We start from the raw sequence: 13,702 nt of genomic DNA, 5'->3' as shown, positions 1-13,702 counted from the left end.
GATCTCCATTATCTCATCCATGTTATTTGATGTCAGAAGGTCAATCCAATTTATGCTCTCAATTGCTGACCGGAACGCAACACCATCAAATCCACTCCAATCTCTAAAGGAAACACGCCTGCTTTTTCTACGTTGAATCTTGATTCTGTATGTGACGTATATCAAATCGTGCGCAGAAAGAAACGCCATATCGTGTTGACCATATTCCATTAACTTGTCCTTATCATTTATTACACATAGACCCAATAGTGTGCTCGAACGTTTCAGATGGTGGTTAGGTTCATATGGAACCAGATGTAGGCCAAACTCAGAAGTAAAAGTAAGTAGCTGTTGACTATCAAAAGAGATTTGGGTCATGTCCGCATTGAAATCCCCAAAAATAGCTGCATGCCGGTATCCCATCTGAAGCTCAGAGTATCTCTGAAAAAACTCGTTCAAGTATCCCGTGTTAGGAGGACGATATACAACTTGAGCTCACTGATCCTCTCGTAGATCTTACTCCTCAGTGTCACCTGTAAAATCCCGGTGGCATCCGGGCCAATAGTGTCACGGCATCAAAGGACACGGTTCTATACGCCGCGATAACCCTGATAGCTATAGAACGCTGTATTCTACGTAGAGGTCGAACGATCTTGTCTGATGATGTTGCAAACGTTCTTCCCCAAATAGGCGCAGCGTACATGACGACCGAAGTCAGCACACTGGCATATAACTGGCGTTTTCTTTCATCGGGACCTCTTAAATTAGGCATTTACCTATTTAACGCTCTGGCTACTTTTACTACCTTATTCTCAATGTGTTCCATGTGATGTTTAAAACTCCATTGACTATCTAACATGACCACCTACTTTAATCACGGGCATATTTAACGGCTTCTTCTTACAAAAGAGGATAGCCTCTGTTTTGGCTTCCGCGACCGTAAGCCCTAGTTTTGTTATATGCCTCGTTACTCTAGCCGCCATAATGTTTGTGTTGATGATCGTATCAAACAACCTATCAGACTCGGAGATGAGGAGGGTATCGTCAGCGTAACACACTATACGACAACCCTCCTCCATCCTAATTCCCAATACTGAGTCGAAAACCAGGTTCCACAGGAGTGGTCCTAGAACCGACCCCTGTGGCACCCCAGCTCTCACCTCTCTTTCAGAAACCCGTCCGTTAAGTTCCTTAAATTGAATATACCGCGACAAAAGATAGCTATTAATTATCCTGCAAAGATATGAAGGCATACCTTTATCTATCCATAACCTTTAAAATTACGCGCCAAGGCATAGAATTAAAGGCGTTCGCAATGTCTAATCCGACTCTCTAGCAATTTTAACGGGGCCCTTAGGGATCAGTACGAGTACCGCCCTCTTCCAAGATCTCGGGAAGATCTTTTTAAGACAGAGCGTGAAAATGTTAACCAGATGCCCCAGGACCGCGTATGGGACCTTTTTCCATACTGTGGCTTTAATATTATCGGGCCCAGGAGCCGCATTCCTTGCCGGTCTTTTTTTAACAAATTCACGCACTTCAATAACATCAATGCTGAATTCTTCCCAGTCAACCACCGGAATAGCAACATCCCTATGGACGATTACCGGAAAAAGAGAGTCCAACAATTTCCCCAGGATGTCAGCCTCTAAAGTCTCAGAAAGAGTTGGACTGACTCTACGGAGCTTGCTCATAACGAGCTTGTATGGAAAGCCCCACGGGTCCCTATCTATGCTAGCTAACAGCTCCTTCCACGAGTTATTCTTGGCCCTTTTTATTGCCACCCTAAGTTCCTTCTTCGCGCGTTTGTACTCTCTCCATTTTGAGAGCACAAGATCCGCGGCCTCTCTCTTCCGCTTACTTCTGGTCCAGAGTCTTCTGAACCTAACCGCCGCATTACGGAGCCCTGAGATCTCCTCCGACCACCAATATACCTGACGTTTCGCGTTAAACGAAACTTTAGGCGCCGAGACATTGCATGCATTATTCATGACTTGTATAAGCCATTTTATATAAAGCTCTGGATCTTCTAAGGTTGGCTCCTGAATTTCAGCATTTGCTAGCAGGTCTAGAGTCTCACTGAATAAGCCTACATCCATTTTTTTGAAATTCCACCTTTTGATGAAGGATGTTGGAAAGTCTCTAATAAATCACGAGCCTTTAAGTTCTATTTCGATATATTGGTGGTCGGAGAGAGATTCGACTTGCTCCAAAACCGTCCAATCCAACACGTCATTAATCAGGTCAGGGGTAGTCCAGGTGAGATCCACCACCGAGGATCCCTGAGGTCTAACGCATGTAGGAAAGGCATGCGAAGGACCAAAGGTCCAGGGAAGGAAAGACTCCCATACCTCTGTAGAGGAAGAGGAGTATCTTTGGAAGGGAAGTCGGCAAGTAGAACTCAAAGAGTTCTCAATATGTCTGAGCAGAGTAGCGTCGGAGGAGAGTCTCTCCTCAGCCTCAGCCTGCTCAAAGGTGTCGACTAAAGGAAGCCTGAGGAAGGAAGCCGCGCAAAGACGCCGGACAAGGATAATGACTCGGGCAAAGGAGAGGGAAATAATCTTCTCCAAAAAGAGAGGGTTGAAAGAACCTGAGGAAGAAGAAGAGGCGGACACCGAGATGGACACGGTTAGCCAACATAGCGAAGGGGAAGGCACACGAGTGAGGCCTGTCACAGGGACTGTTCCCTATAACAAAGGCTTCCCTGCCCTTGGCCTAAAATCACATATGCAGCGTGGGCAGAATCAAGAGGGAAAGGAAGAGGAGGAGAAGGAACTACCTCTGCCTCTGATAGAACCAAATAGGGGACCTGGCCGTCCAGAAGAACCCGGGGAATACCGGAAACTAAAGGAAAGAAAGGCCAGGGAAGAAAAAGAGGAGGAAGCACGCTGCGAAAAGGAGGTACTGGACCCCCGATATAAAAGCCTACTCAAGGAAGGTCGCAGAGTTCCTTGAAATAATACGGGAAAAGGGGGAGGAATATCAAGAGACGTCTATCCAAGACCTGGAAGCTGTGGCGTCAGAGAGGGCACTGGACATATACAAGGTAGCTGTCTGGTCCAAACAGATGAAGGGCGCTTATATTAAACAAGCTAAAGAGGCGGCCGCGGATATGTGTGCCGCGGCCACGACGCTGGCTATAAGGGCCCAGAATCCAAAAGAGGTACCCATGGAAAGGCAATTGGAAGAGTTGCGCCAACAAATTCACCAACTAATGTGAGAAAAGCAACAACTCACGCAGAAGTTGGAACAACTCACCAAAAGAAAGGCCAATACAAAAACACTCCATCCGATGGAAAGAGAGGAGAAAGGACCGCTCAGCGCAGAAAATAAAAGCGCAAGAACAAGGACAAAGGAGTGGGTTGAGGGAACCTCACTTCCACCCGAAGGTGGGGAGATCCCATCAACCCTAAAGGATGCTGGAGAAACTCCTCTTCTGCCTTTCGGCAGGGGAGCCTCTCCAACGGAGGATAGTGAGATGAGGGGGATCTCACCCCATGGTGAGGAGATCCCGAACATCTCGGGGATTGCAGGAAGGGTAAGGGAGGAACTGGGGGTGGAGGAGATGGAGATCTCGGAGGATGAGGTCTTCCGGCCTCTCTCCACCCTCAATAAAGTAAATCCCCCTCCCCCCTCGACGCAGGAAAAGAGGGACCGTTTCCCCACCAAAGCGGGAATGTTGCATGTCTCCAGAGGAGGCATGGAATATACTATCCCGCAAGGTAGCAAGGAAGAGGAGAATAAGGAGAAGGAAAAACAAATGGCATTAATTGCCATGCTAGAGGGTATAGTAGTAAGGGAGCTCGACAAGAGACTTGGGTGCCCGATTCCCACCTATGGGCAAACCCTGAAGGAAAAAAGGGAGGCAAAGCAGCACCAAACACTGCAACAACAACAGCAGTTGCAGAGGTGCTGCCAATAAAGGCCAAACAAACGGCCCCAGTAGAAAATAGAGGGGTAATGAAACCCAAACCGGTAGTTAGGGAGGTCGAAACGTTGCACAAGGCAGTAAAAATACTGCCGGCAACAACATTAAACCCACCCGCCCGGCCGCCAACAAAGAGAATCCCCAAACAAGGGATAACGAAAGAAACGGAGGAAAAAGAAAAGCTGCTTCCCCAAAAGAAAAACAAGGAGAACAGACAAGAGAAGAAAGTGGAGGGGCCCCACAAATCAAACCCCCAAGCCACAAAAAAGAAGGAGGAGCCACAGAAAGACACCACTTCATGGACGGAAGTGGTGTCTAAAAAGGCCAAAAAGGGCAAGGCAACAGTGGCGGCTGTAAAAGAGGCGGCAACTAAAAGTACAGCTCCTAATAAGAAGCAGGCTGCCAACCCAACCCTAAAGCCGGCAGACCAAAAGCGGCCACTTGTGAAGAGAAGGGAACCGAGAACGGCCGCCGTTACAGTGACGTGCCCTCCCGGAACATACGAGAAAACTCTCCGGGAGGCGCGTCAAAAAGTAGATGTAAAGGGCCTGGGCATAGAGGGGGCCAAAATAAAAAGAGGCATAACGGGCTCCTATATATTTGAAATCCCGGGGGCGAACAGTCAGGAAAAAGCCGATAAGTTTGCTCTCGGGATGAAGAAGGCCCTCGCGGGCAAAGAGGGAGTCCGGGTGCAGCGCCCAACAAAGATGGCGGAACTCAGGCTCCGGGGGGTTGATGAATCGATACAAGCCCCCGAAGTCGTAGAAGCAGTTGCCTCAGCCGGCAACTGTGAAGAGGAGGAGATCCACCTGGGGGAAATTAGAAAAAAAACCCCAGGTGGAATGGGAATAGTTTGGGTTCGCTGCCCCTTAAAGGCAGCGAACCAAATTATGAAGACGGCCCAGGTAAAGATTGGATGGGCACTTGCGCGCGCAGAATTGCTAGAGGAGCGGCCCCTCCAGTGCTACAAATGCCTGGAGGGGGGCATGTGCGAGCGCGGTGCCCCAACAACACTGACCGCAGCGGTAGATGCTACCGCTGCGATAAAGAGGGCCATACAGCCAGAAATTGTGAGGCTGAAATCCAGTGCCCGGTGTGCACAGACAGAGGGCTGCCTGCCAATCATAGGACAGGCAGCAAGGCGTGCACACCGGTGCAAAAAGGGAGGAAGGGGGTTCCGCTGAACAAAGCAGTGGACCACCCTCTCCCAAAGCCGGGATCGCCCGTTAAGAAAACGGGAAAGGGGAAGAAACCCCACCAACAAGAGGAAATCCCACCCCTTATCGACCTCGATGTCGTGACAGAGGAGCCCAAAGAACAAAGGGCTCCAAGGACAAGGGGGGAAAGAGAGGAGGAGGAGAAGATCCCGGAAGGAGGCGCTAAAAGACAGCGCCTCCGAAGGAATATAATGGATGAGGATCCCGCCACCATGGAGATGGCGGGACCCGAGTATGAGAAAACAGTCGAGGATGGCCTGTAAAATTTTACAGACTAATCTCAACCATGCCAGGGGAGCTCAAGACCTCTTCGCCCAAAATATGGCGGAGAGGAACTGTGGTGGGGATCGTAGCCGAGCCGTACCGCGTGCCTGAAAATAATTGGGCAAGCAGCGCGGACGGCCTGGCTGCGATTACCCATAGGAACGCGTCAAACTCCCCCCCGATGGAGTTCTTACAGTCGGGGGAAGGTTACGTCATTGTCCAATGGGGGCCCGTCGTCGTAGTGGGCGTGTACATCTCGCCGAGTCTCAGCAAAGGAGACTTCCGCGGGAGGTTGCACGTCCTAGAGAGGCAGCTGAGGGCTCGCCGCCCCGACAGTGGTCGCGGGAGACTTCAACGCAAAATCTGGCGTTTGGGGTTCCCCGCGCACGGACTGGCGGGGTCGCGAGCTACTGGATTGGGCGGCGCAATGTGGCCTCGTCCCCTGTAATAGGGGGAATGAGGCCACATGTGTAAGGCGGCAGGGCAAGTCAATTGTAGATCTTACTTGGACGACCCGCCCTGCTGCAAAGCTGTTACATGGGTGGAGGGTGTTGACGGAGATTGAAACTCTCTCTGACCACAGATATATAGAGTTCTCCGTCAATGCCTTCCCCCGAGAAGTGGTGGAGCGCCGCCAATTGAGAGAAGCTGTCTCTCGCAGATGGGCCCTCAAGAAAATGGAACAGGACGCGTTCCTGGCCGCAATTGAGGCTTCCCTGATGGTTCAAGGAGGGGAAATTAGGGGGGACCTGGAAAAACAAAGGGCGTGGCTGCTCAGGATCATAAATGAAGCTTGTGATGCAGCCATGCCCAGGGTAAAGAATAGGTCCCCCTGAAAAGCATATTGGTGGTCGTAGGAAATCGCCGAAGCGAGGCGATCCTCCGACCATGCAAGGAGAAACGTGCAAAGGAGGAAGAGGCTCGAGCGGATAGACCCCGAGGGTTATCAGGACGCGTGGGATGCGTACAAAGAAAGACGCGATACCCTGCGCGTTCTGATCAGGAAAGCCAAGGCGGGAGCCTGGGAGGAATTGCTCTCCTCCCTGGACGAGGATCCGTGGGAGCGCCCTTACCGCATAGTCTTAAACAAACTCAGAGGTGGGGGGCCGCCCATAACGGAAACTTTAGACCCCCAATTTATTGGCCAAGTCGTAAGCACCCTGTTCCCGCTGGAGGAGGGAAACACAAACCCGATTCCGGCGCGGGACTGGATGTGGGACGAGGCGGCCATGGGGGTCACGGGAGGAGAGCTCCAGAAAGTCATCGGGAAGATCAAGATCGGAAAAGCTCCAGGTCCCGATGGCATACATGGAAAAGCCTGGGCTCTCGCCTACCGGGGTCTGGCAGAGCCCATGCGGAGGTTGTATAACGAATGCTTCCGCATGGGCTCATTCCCACGAGAGTGGAAGGAGGCGCATATAGTCCTCCTTCCCAAAGAGGGCAAACCGAGGGATGTGCCCTCAGCGTATAGGCCAATTGCCTAATAGACGAGGCGGGTAAGATCCTGGAAAAGATCATCGTCGACCGCCTCGTCTACCATTTGTCCCGAAATGGTCCCAATTTAAGTGATGGGCAATACGGCTTCCGCGTCGGGCGATCCATCGTGGACGATACTGCGGGTCCGCTCGATTGCGTGGCCGTTGCGGAGGAAGGCGGGGTGTTGTTGGCAGTTTCGTTGGACATTTCCAACGCCTTCAACACCCTGCCATGGCACCGGATCGGGGAGGCCCTGGAATATCACAGGGTTCCCCCGTATCTGGTGTCGATTTTGAGGGACTATTTCAGGGACAAGCAATTGGCCTATACAGACAGAAACGCCGAAGAACAAAGACGTCGTATGTCGTGCGGGGTTCCACAGGGGTCAGTGTTAGGACCCCTAATGTGGAACCTGGCATACGACGTCGTTCTTCGGACTGCCCTACCCCCTGGCTGTCACGCGGTGTGTTATGCCGATGACACACTGGTGATGGCTGGGGGGAACTCGTGGGAAGACGCTATCGCTCGAGCCAACTTTGCGGTGAACCGCGTCGTGCGACACATTCGTCAGATGGGGCTTAAGGTGGCGCCCCAGAAAACTGAGGCCGTCTTTCTTCACGACGGCACTCATGGAGCGCCACCAGAAGCCCGCATCACAGTGGAGGACACTACCATAGAGGTGGGGGCCCATATGAGGTACTTGGGCCTCCACCTCGATGGCAAGTGGACGTTCCGCGAGCACTTCCGCCAAATATCCCCCAGGGTGGAGAAGGCAGCAATGGCGCTGCAACGCCTGCTGCCAAACCTTGGGAGACCGGGCGGAGGTGTTCGCCGACTGTACGCCGGAACAATTCATTCCATGCTCCTGTACGGAGCCCCGGTATGGGAGGAGAGTCTGGGGGCCGCCCGCGGTGCAAAAAATGCCTTAAGGCAATTGCAAAAGCGGGTGGCCAACAGAATATGCCGGGGTTACCGGACAGTGAGCTGGACGGCTGTGGGGGTACTAGCAGGAGTACCCCCAGTGGAGATGCTCGCCCGCATGTACGCAGATGTGTACAAGCGTACAAGAGAATATCAGCGGGCGGGCGTCCCAATAACGGAGGGCCTCCGGCGTACGGTGAGAGTCCACGCCCGACGGGCGCTGATCCAAAGGTGGAAGGACAGCCTCATGGATCCGAGGCTGCCGGGTCAGCGCACCGTCTGGGCCATACGGCCCTGTCTAGAAGAATGGCTGGACAGGGCCAAAGGTGGGGTGTCCTACCATATGACCCAGGTGCTCACGGGCCATGGATGCTTCGGTGAGTACCTGGGTCGGATAGGAAAGGAGCGCACGACGCGGTGCTGGCACTGCGGCCACGGGTGCGATACCGCCCAGCACACACTGGAGGAGTGTGGTGCCTGGGCGGAAGAAAGAGAGGAACTCGTGGCCGCAGTGGGAGGAGATCTGTCATTGCCCTCAATAGTGAGGGCAATGACAGAAAACGATGATGCGTGGAGAGGGTTCTCCTCCTTCTGCAGCACAGTAATGCTGTAAAATACAGTAAAAGCATTACTGTGCTGCAGAAGGAGGAGGCGGAGAGGGGGAGGGAGCGAGAGGGAAGAAGAGGAAGAAGAAGAGGAAGGGACGAGGAGACAGATACGGAGGATGGGGACGGGCCCCCTCTTTTCCCGCCGTCAGTGGGCTTGCCCACCTATGGCGGCGGGAATCGGAGGGGCGCCCCCCAATAGATGGCAAAGGAGGGATGGGGACGGGTCCCCTCTTTCCCCGCCGTCGGTGAGCTTGCCCATTTGTGTCGGCGGGGATCGGGGGGGGGCACGCCCCCAATAGAAGGAGAAGGAGGGAGAGGGAAGAGACGGATATAGAGGATGGGGACGGGCCCCCTCTTTTCCCGCCATCGATGGGCTTGCCCATTCGTGGTGACGGGAATCGGGGTGGGGTGCGTCCCGAATATACCCGCGTCCAATTTGGACGCGTGATGAGGTCTTCGGGGGGGGGGGACGCTTAAGTCCCGGCGCTCCCCCCTAAGACCTCACGAGAAATGGGGGCGCGGGTGCGTCGGTCTCGCTTAGGCGGGGCCGGCGCGGTCGCGTCCCCAAATGGGCAACCTCCCTGGTTGTGGCCAAATCCTAATTCCCAAGGGAGCGGAGGGAGCCGCTTGGCCGGGGGGAGGGGTCGCGCGCCTGTGGTGGTCGCGCACTGCCCGGCCGCATGGGGCGCGGCCTCCCCTCTCTTAGTCGTAGATGCGGCGGGAGCGCCCTCTCACCGGAAGCCGAGAGGCACCGGTGGGAGGGCGCAAACGCCGTAGAGAGGGTCCTTCTCCTTCTGAGAGGGCCCCCTGGTGAGGGCCTCCGGGGCTGCATGCCGAATACCCTATATCCCTTAGGGAGGGGGAGGGAGCACCACTCCGGAGGCGGGGGGTGGCGGCTCGAGCGGGATACTCGAGCCGTGACCCCGCCCCCAAACTTTTTGTGAGGGCGTGACGTGGGGTCGGTGTCGCCATGCGCCGCAACCGCGAACAATCCACACGATGCGTGGAGGGAGAGTGTCGTCCCCTTCAGGGGCGACGCTCTCCCCGAGAAGGAAAAAAGGCGGGGGGGGCGGCGAGTCGGCATGGGATACCAGTATCCTCGCCGTCCCCCACCTAACGCCCGAGTAGGACACCCGCTGTGGTTTTAGTGCGGTAGGTCTTGGGCCCCCTGACTGATCCATTCGTGGCCAAGGGGTACAAGGAGTCCCACATAACCCTCCCCTACCCGGGGGGTGAGTGGTACCATGAGGTTTCCACAGCGCTATAAAAAAAAAAAAAAAAGGTCTAACGCATGTAAAGCCTGTTCCTGTATTAAGTAATCTCAAATCTAGCGTAGCTGCGAATCTTTCCAATAGTTCACCCCTTCTATCGGTATTTGCAGAACCCCAGAACACGGATTTAGCACTAAAGTCTCCGCATACTAGTATAGGGCCGGTTAACCTACCTACCATGTCACCTAAATCTTCCAAGAAATTTATATATCTTGCAATGCTAACGTTAGGTGAAATATAATATACACAAAACTACATTTACGTTACCATATTTAACAGCAACCAAGTTATTTTTGCTATGTGTTAACCTACATATAGAGTTTCCCGGACTATCCGGTCTCCAGAGGATAGCAGCCGCCCCCCGTTGACCATCACCTTGTCGTGGTGGGGGGGCTCACCCATCCCGCTGGAGGGATGGGTGCTAAGAGTGGTCGGTACCCCAGTTACTGGGGTACAACCGCTCCCCAGCCTTTGGGGAGCTCCCTCCGGGCTAAGAAGCCTCTCAGTCCGGGGGGACGGGGCCCACTTCCCCGCAGAGCTTCGGCTCGTATGTGGTAGGGGACGGCGACCCTGAATGGAAACGCCCGGTGGCACGGCACCGTTAGGGAGGAAGCGGAGGCAGTACCAAGCACCTCGAGAGGTGCTTCGCAAGCCTCCGAGCAAGCCGCGGAAACGCCCATGGAACAGGTCGGCTATGTCCCCGACACGGCGGAGGAGCCCCTTCCGAAAAAACGGAAACAGGGCAGACCCCCGACGACCGGGAACTATGAGCGCCTGAAAATCCGTAGGGCGGAAAAGCAGAGAAAGAAGGAGGCAGCCGCAGAGAGGGAGATGTTTGATCCAAACTCTCCCCCTATAGACAGCCAAGCCTGGAAGAGGCTGGGGATGAAAGTGACGGAGCATCTTGATGAGATGCGAGAGGCTCCGCTCATGGATATCTCCGCGCAGTCTATGGACAGCGCCGCTGTCTTGAAACAGATCGCTGTCCGTCTTCCCAATATGAAAGGGACAGTGAGAAAGGAGATTGGCGAAGCGGCATGCCTGCTGCAGGCGGCACTGCATACACTTACAGTCAGGGCCTTAATCACAGTGGCGGCCGCAGCAGCAGGAGAGGAGGAGGAGAAAGAGGCCCTCAGACGACAGGTTTACGAGCTGAGGGTCGAGAATCTCCGCCTCCGTAACGACGCGAAGGCCTTCCTGGAAATGAAGGGGAAAAGGGCTGGGCAGTCCAAAAAGCCCAAGCCCCAGGATGAGGGAACACCCGCTAAGGAGGCGATAGCGCAGGAAAAAAATGCTCCTACAGCCGCAAAGTCTCCAACACGGGTGGAAGAGAGGATGGAGGTGGATGAGGTGGAAGGGGATACTCCCTCTCCAACCCCTGTACACAGACCCCCCATTAAGGAGATGACCAGGGAACTGGAGAGGATATACCCTCCCGGAGTGGTCACCGTAGAGAGCCGCAGAGCGTATGACGCGATCACGCGCGACATCGAGCGGCTACTTAATAGGAGGGGCAGATTAGAAAAGGGCGACATAGCGCCCCAGGACCAGCCTCTCCCCCACTCGAGTAAGGATCTTCATCCGAGAGACCCGCAATCCGCCCCGGCCGTAGCCAGGATCCCTGCCCGGCCCGCAAATGGAAAACCTGAGGAGCAGAAAGGGAAACTCTCCACTAAACCGGCCCCACAGTCCGCCGCAGCTAAAGCTGCAGTCCCTGCACGGCTCGGCGAGGGAGAGAAGAAGGGAAAGAAGATGGCTCCGAAGGGCGGCAAAGACCGTCAGGAGACACCGCCAAATTCCGCCACGGGGGTGGCCGGACCATCACAAAAAGTCACGACCCGCCGCCAAAAGTCTTCCTCAGCTGCTCCTCCTCCCACCCTCGTGCCGCCTTCAACCCAGGACACCTGGGCGAAGGTGGTAGGTAGAAAAGAGAGAAGAGAGAGGGCAAGCAACACCCAGCCCTCTCAGCCTTCCAAGGTCGCCGACAAGGCACAAGCCTCCCCCCTCTGAAACAGAGGGTAATTAAGGGGAAGGCAGCCCCAAAAGCCGGCGACGGCAAAACGAGGAAGACACCGAGGACGGCCGCCGTCACTTTGACGTGCCCAGAAGGGCAATATGGAGAAACGATCCGCCTAGCCTGCCAGGAGATAAACCTGGCGGAGCTGGGCGTCGAAAGGGTAAAAGTGAGGAGGGCCGTTACCGGTGCCCTGGTGTACGAAATACCGGGGACCGGTAAAGCGGACAAAGCGGACCTCTTCGCGGCAAGATTGCGAAAGGTCCTCAAGGACAGAGAGGAGTTCCGGGTCGCGCGCCCCGCCAAAAGGGCGGGACTTCGGTTGCGCGGCCTGGACGAGTCCACCACCACGGAGGAGGTGGTGGCGGAAATCGCGAAGGTTGGAGACTGCCCGGCCTCTGAAATAAAAACGGGGGGAATTAGATTCCCCACAAAGGCCATGGGGACCCTGTGGGTCCAATGCCCACTTGCGGCGGCCAATAAGGTGGCCGCCGTAGGTAAACTGCAGGTTGGCTGGGTCGTCGCCGTGGTGGAGCTTCTCAAAACAAGACCCCTCCAGTGTCACAAATGCCTGCAGCGGGGTCACGTCCAAGGGGCTTGCACCAGCGCGACTGATCGTAGGGGCACCTGCTACAATTGTGGTGCACCAGGCCATAAGGCCAGTGGATGTACCGCCGCAACGAGGTGCCCCCTCTGCGCAGAGGCCGGGCTCCCCTCGAACCACAGGGTGGGTAGCGATAGCTGCCACCCAAAGAAGGGTAAGAAGAGAGGAAAGGGCAGCAGCAACGTCAGCAGCAGCAAAAACAAGGAGGTGAAGGAGAGGACGGCGTCGGAAGAGAAGAAAGAGGAGTCTTTTCCCCCCTCAGCCAGAAGGCGCCAACGGAGGAGCAAGAGCCCCCCCAAGCCACAGCGAAAGCGAAGGGACCAGGGGGGTTTCGCAAAAGGGAAAAGGAGAGAAGGCACCAGCCAGGGAGGCTCCGGCCCAAGAGCAGAAGTACCCCATGGAGGTGGTCATGGAGGAGGCCTAAACACCCCAGATAATGGCGGGAAAAATAGGCCTCCTCCAGACCAACCTGAATCAATGCGCCAGGGCGCAGGATCTATACTTGCAAGCCCTGGCGGAGGAAAAATGTGGGATTGGAGTGGCGGCCGAGCCGTACCGCGTTCCGCCAATCCACCCTTGTTGGGCGGCGGACGTGGACGGTTCGGTCGCCATCACATGGAGAATGGAAACGGGCTCTCCCCCCTGCACCAAGATCGCTGGGGGGAGAGCCCATATAGCCGTCGAATGGGGCCCACTCTGGGTGGTAGCTTGTTATATCCCCCCATGAGTAGACTCTGCCCAGTTCGGGGATATCCTGGACGAGATATCGATGCTCGTCCAACGGAGACTCCCCGAACCCATCATCGTGGCCGGGGATTTCAACGCTGAGTCAATGCGTTGGGGTTCCCGGGGCACCGATCATCAGGGCAGGGTCCTGGAGGATTGGGCGGCGGTACTCGGCCTCTGTATATTAAACAGAGGCACGAGCAGCACGCTAGTCCGCCCGCAGGGGGAGTCCATCATTGATTTGACATGGGCTTCACCCTCTGGGGCGGACCGAGTTAGTAACTGGCGGGTGATGGAGCAAGAGACCCTCTCTGATCACTTGTATATTCAGATGAGGGTCGACATCACCCGCCGGGGGGTGCTGAACCGCCGCCAAGAGGAGGGGTATGCGCCACCCAAGAGGTGGGCTCTAAAGAAACTGGATCCGGACAAGCTGATGGCCGTCGTACTCTCGGCGACCTGGCCTGGCACAGAAGTGATACAGGAAGTGGATGGCCAGGTGAAATGGCTCGGGGATCTCATGGTTAAAGCATGTAATGTCGCCATCCCGCGGGCCAAACCCAGGCCGCGCAGAGCGGCGTACTGGTGGACCGAGGAGATAGCAGAACTGCGCAGATCCTCGGTCCAAGCCAGGCGCCGCTTCACACGAACAAGGAGGCGCGGCCTCGCCGAGGAGGAGGCGCTGGGCTTATCG

At 55.3% G+C, this 13,702-nt stretch overlaps 2 protein-coding genes across 2 annotated transcripts; one reads left to right on the top strand and one right to left on the bottom strand.

Moving 5' to 3' along the window:
* Positions 1–1,298: 1,298 nt before the first annotated feature.
* Positions 1,299–2,078, bottom strand: LOC145947773 (uncharacterized). Its single transcript, XM_083057551.1, has one exon. The coding sequence runs from the start codon at positions 2,076–2,078 to the stop codon at positions 1,299–1,301; it is 780 nt and encodes a 259-aa protein (XP_082913677.1).
* Positions 2,079–6,065: 3,987 nt separating this feature from the next.
* Positions 6,066–13,110, top strand: LOC145947772 (uncharacterized). Its single transcript, XM_083057550.1, has 5 exons — positions 6,066–6,203; positions 6,246–6,853; positions 6,955–8,326; positions 10,223–11,581; positions 11,680–13,110. The coding sequence occupies exons 1-5, from the start codon at positions 6,066–6,068 to the stop codon at positions 13,108–13,110; spliced, it is 4,908 nt and encodes a 1,635-aa protein (XP_082913676.1).
* The last annotated feature ends 592 nt before the right edge of the window (positions 13,111–13,702 follow it).

Source organism: Prenolepis imparis, unplaced genomic scaffold (assembly GCF_030444845.1).
Source record: "Prenolepis imparis isolate NDT839.2.m4 unplaced genomic scaffold, iyPreImpa1.0 SCAF_140, whole genome shotgun sequence".
NCBI lineage: Eukaryota > Metazoa > Arthropoda > Insecta > Hymenoptera > Formicidae > Prenolepis > Prenolepis imparis.
Note: the sequence above shows the minus strand (reverse complement) of the source record. Positions and strands in the feature narration are given on the sequence as shown.

What these genes read in the sequence shown, in the direction of transcription:
- LOC145947773 (XM_083057551.1), bottom strand. Translation starts at nt 2,078, where the DNA reads ATGGATGTAGGCTTATTCAGTGAGACTCTAGACCTGCTAGCAAATGCT.
- LOC145947772 (XM_083057550.1), top strand. Translation starts at nt 6,066, where the DNA reads ATGGAACAGGACGCGTTCCTGGCCGCAATTGAGGCTTCCCTGATGGTT. An exon ending in GTGATGCAGCCATGCCCAGG is followed by an intron (nt 6,204 to 6,245) that starts GTAAAGAATAGG and finishes TGGTGGTCGTAG; the next exon opens with GAAATCGCCGAAGCGAGGCG. An exon ending in ATCTGTCATTGCCCTCAATA is followed by an intron (nt 8,327 to 10,222) that starts GTGAGGGCAATG and finishes CGTATGTGGTAG; the next exon opens with GGGACGGCGACCCTGAATGG.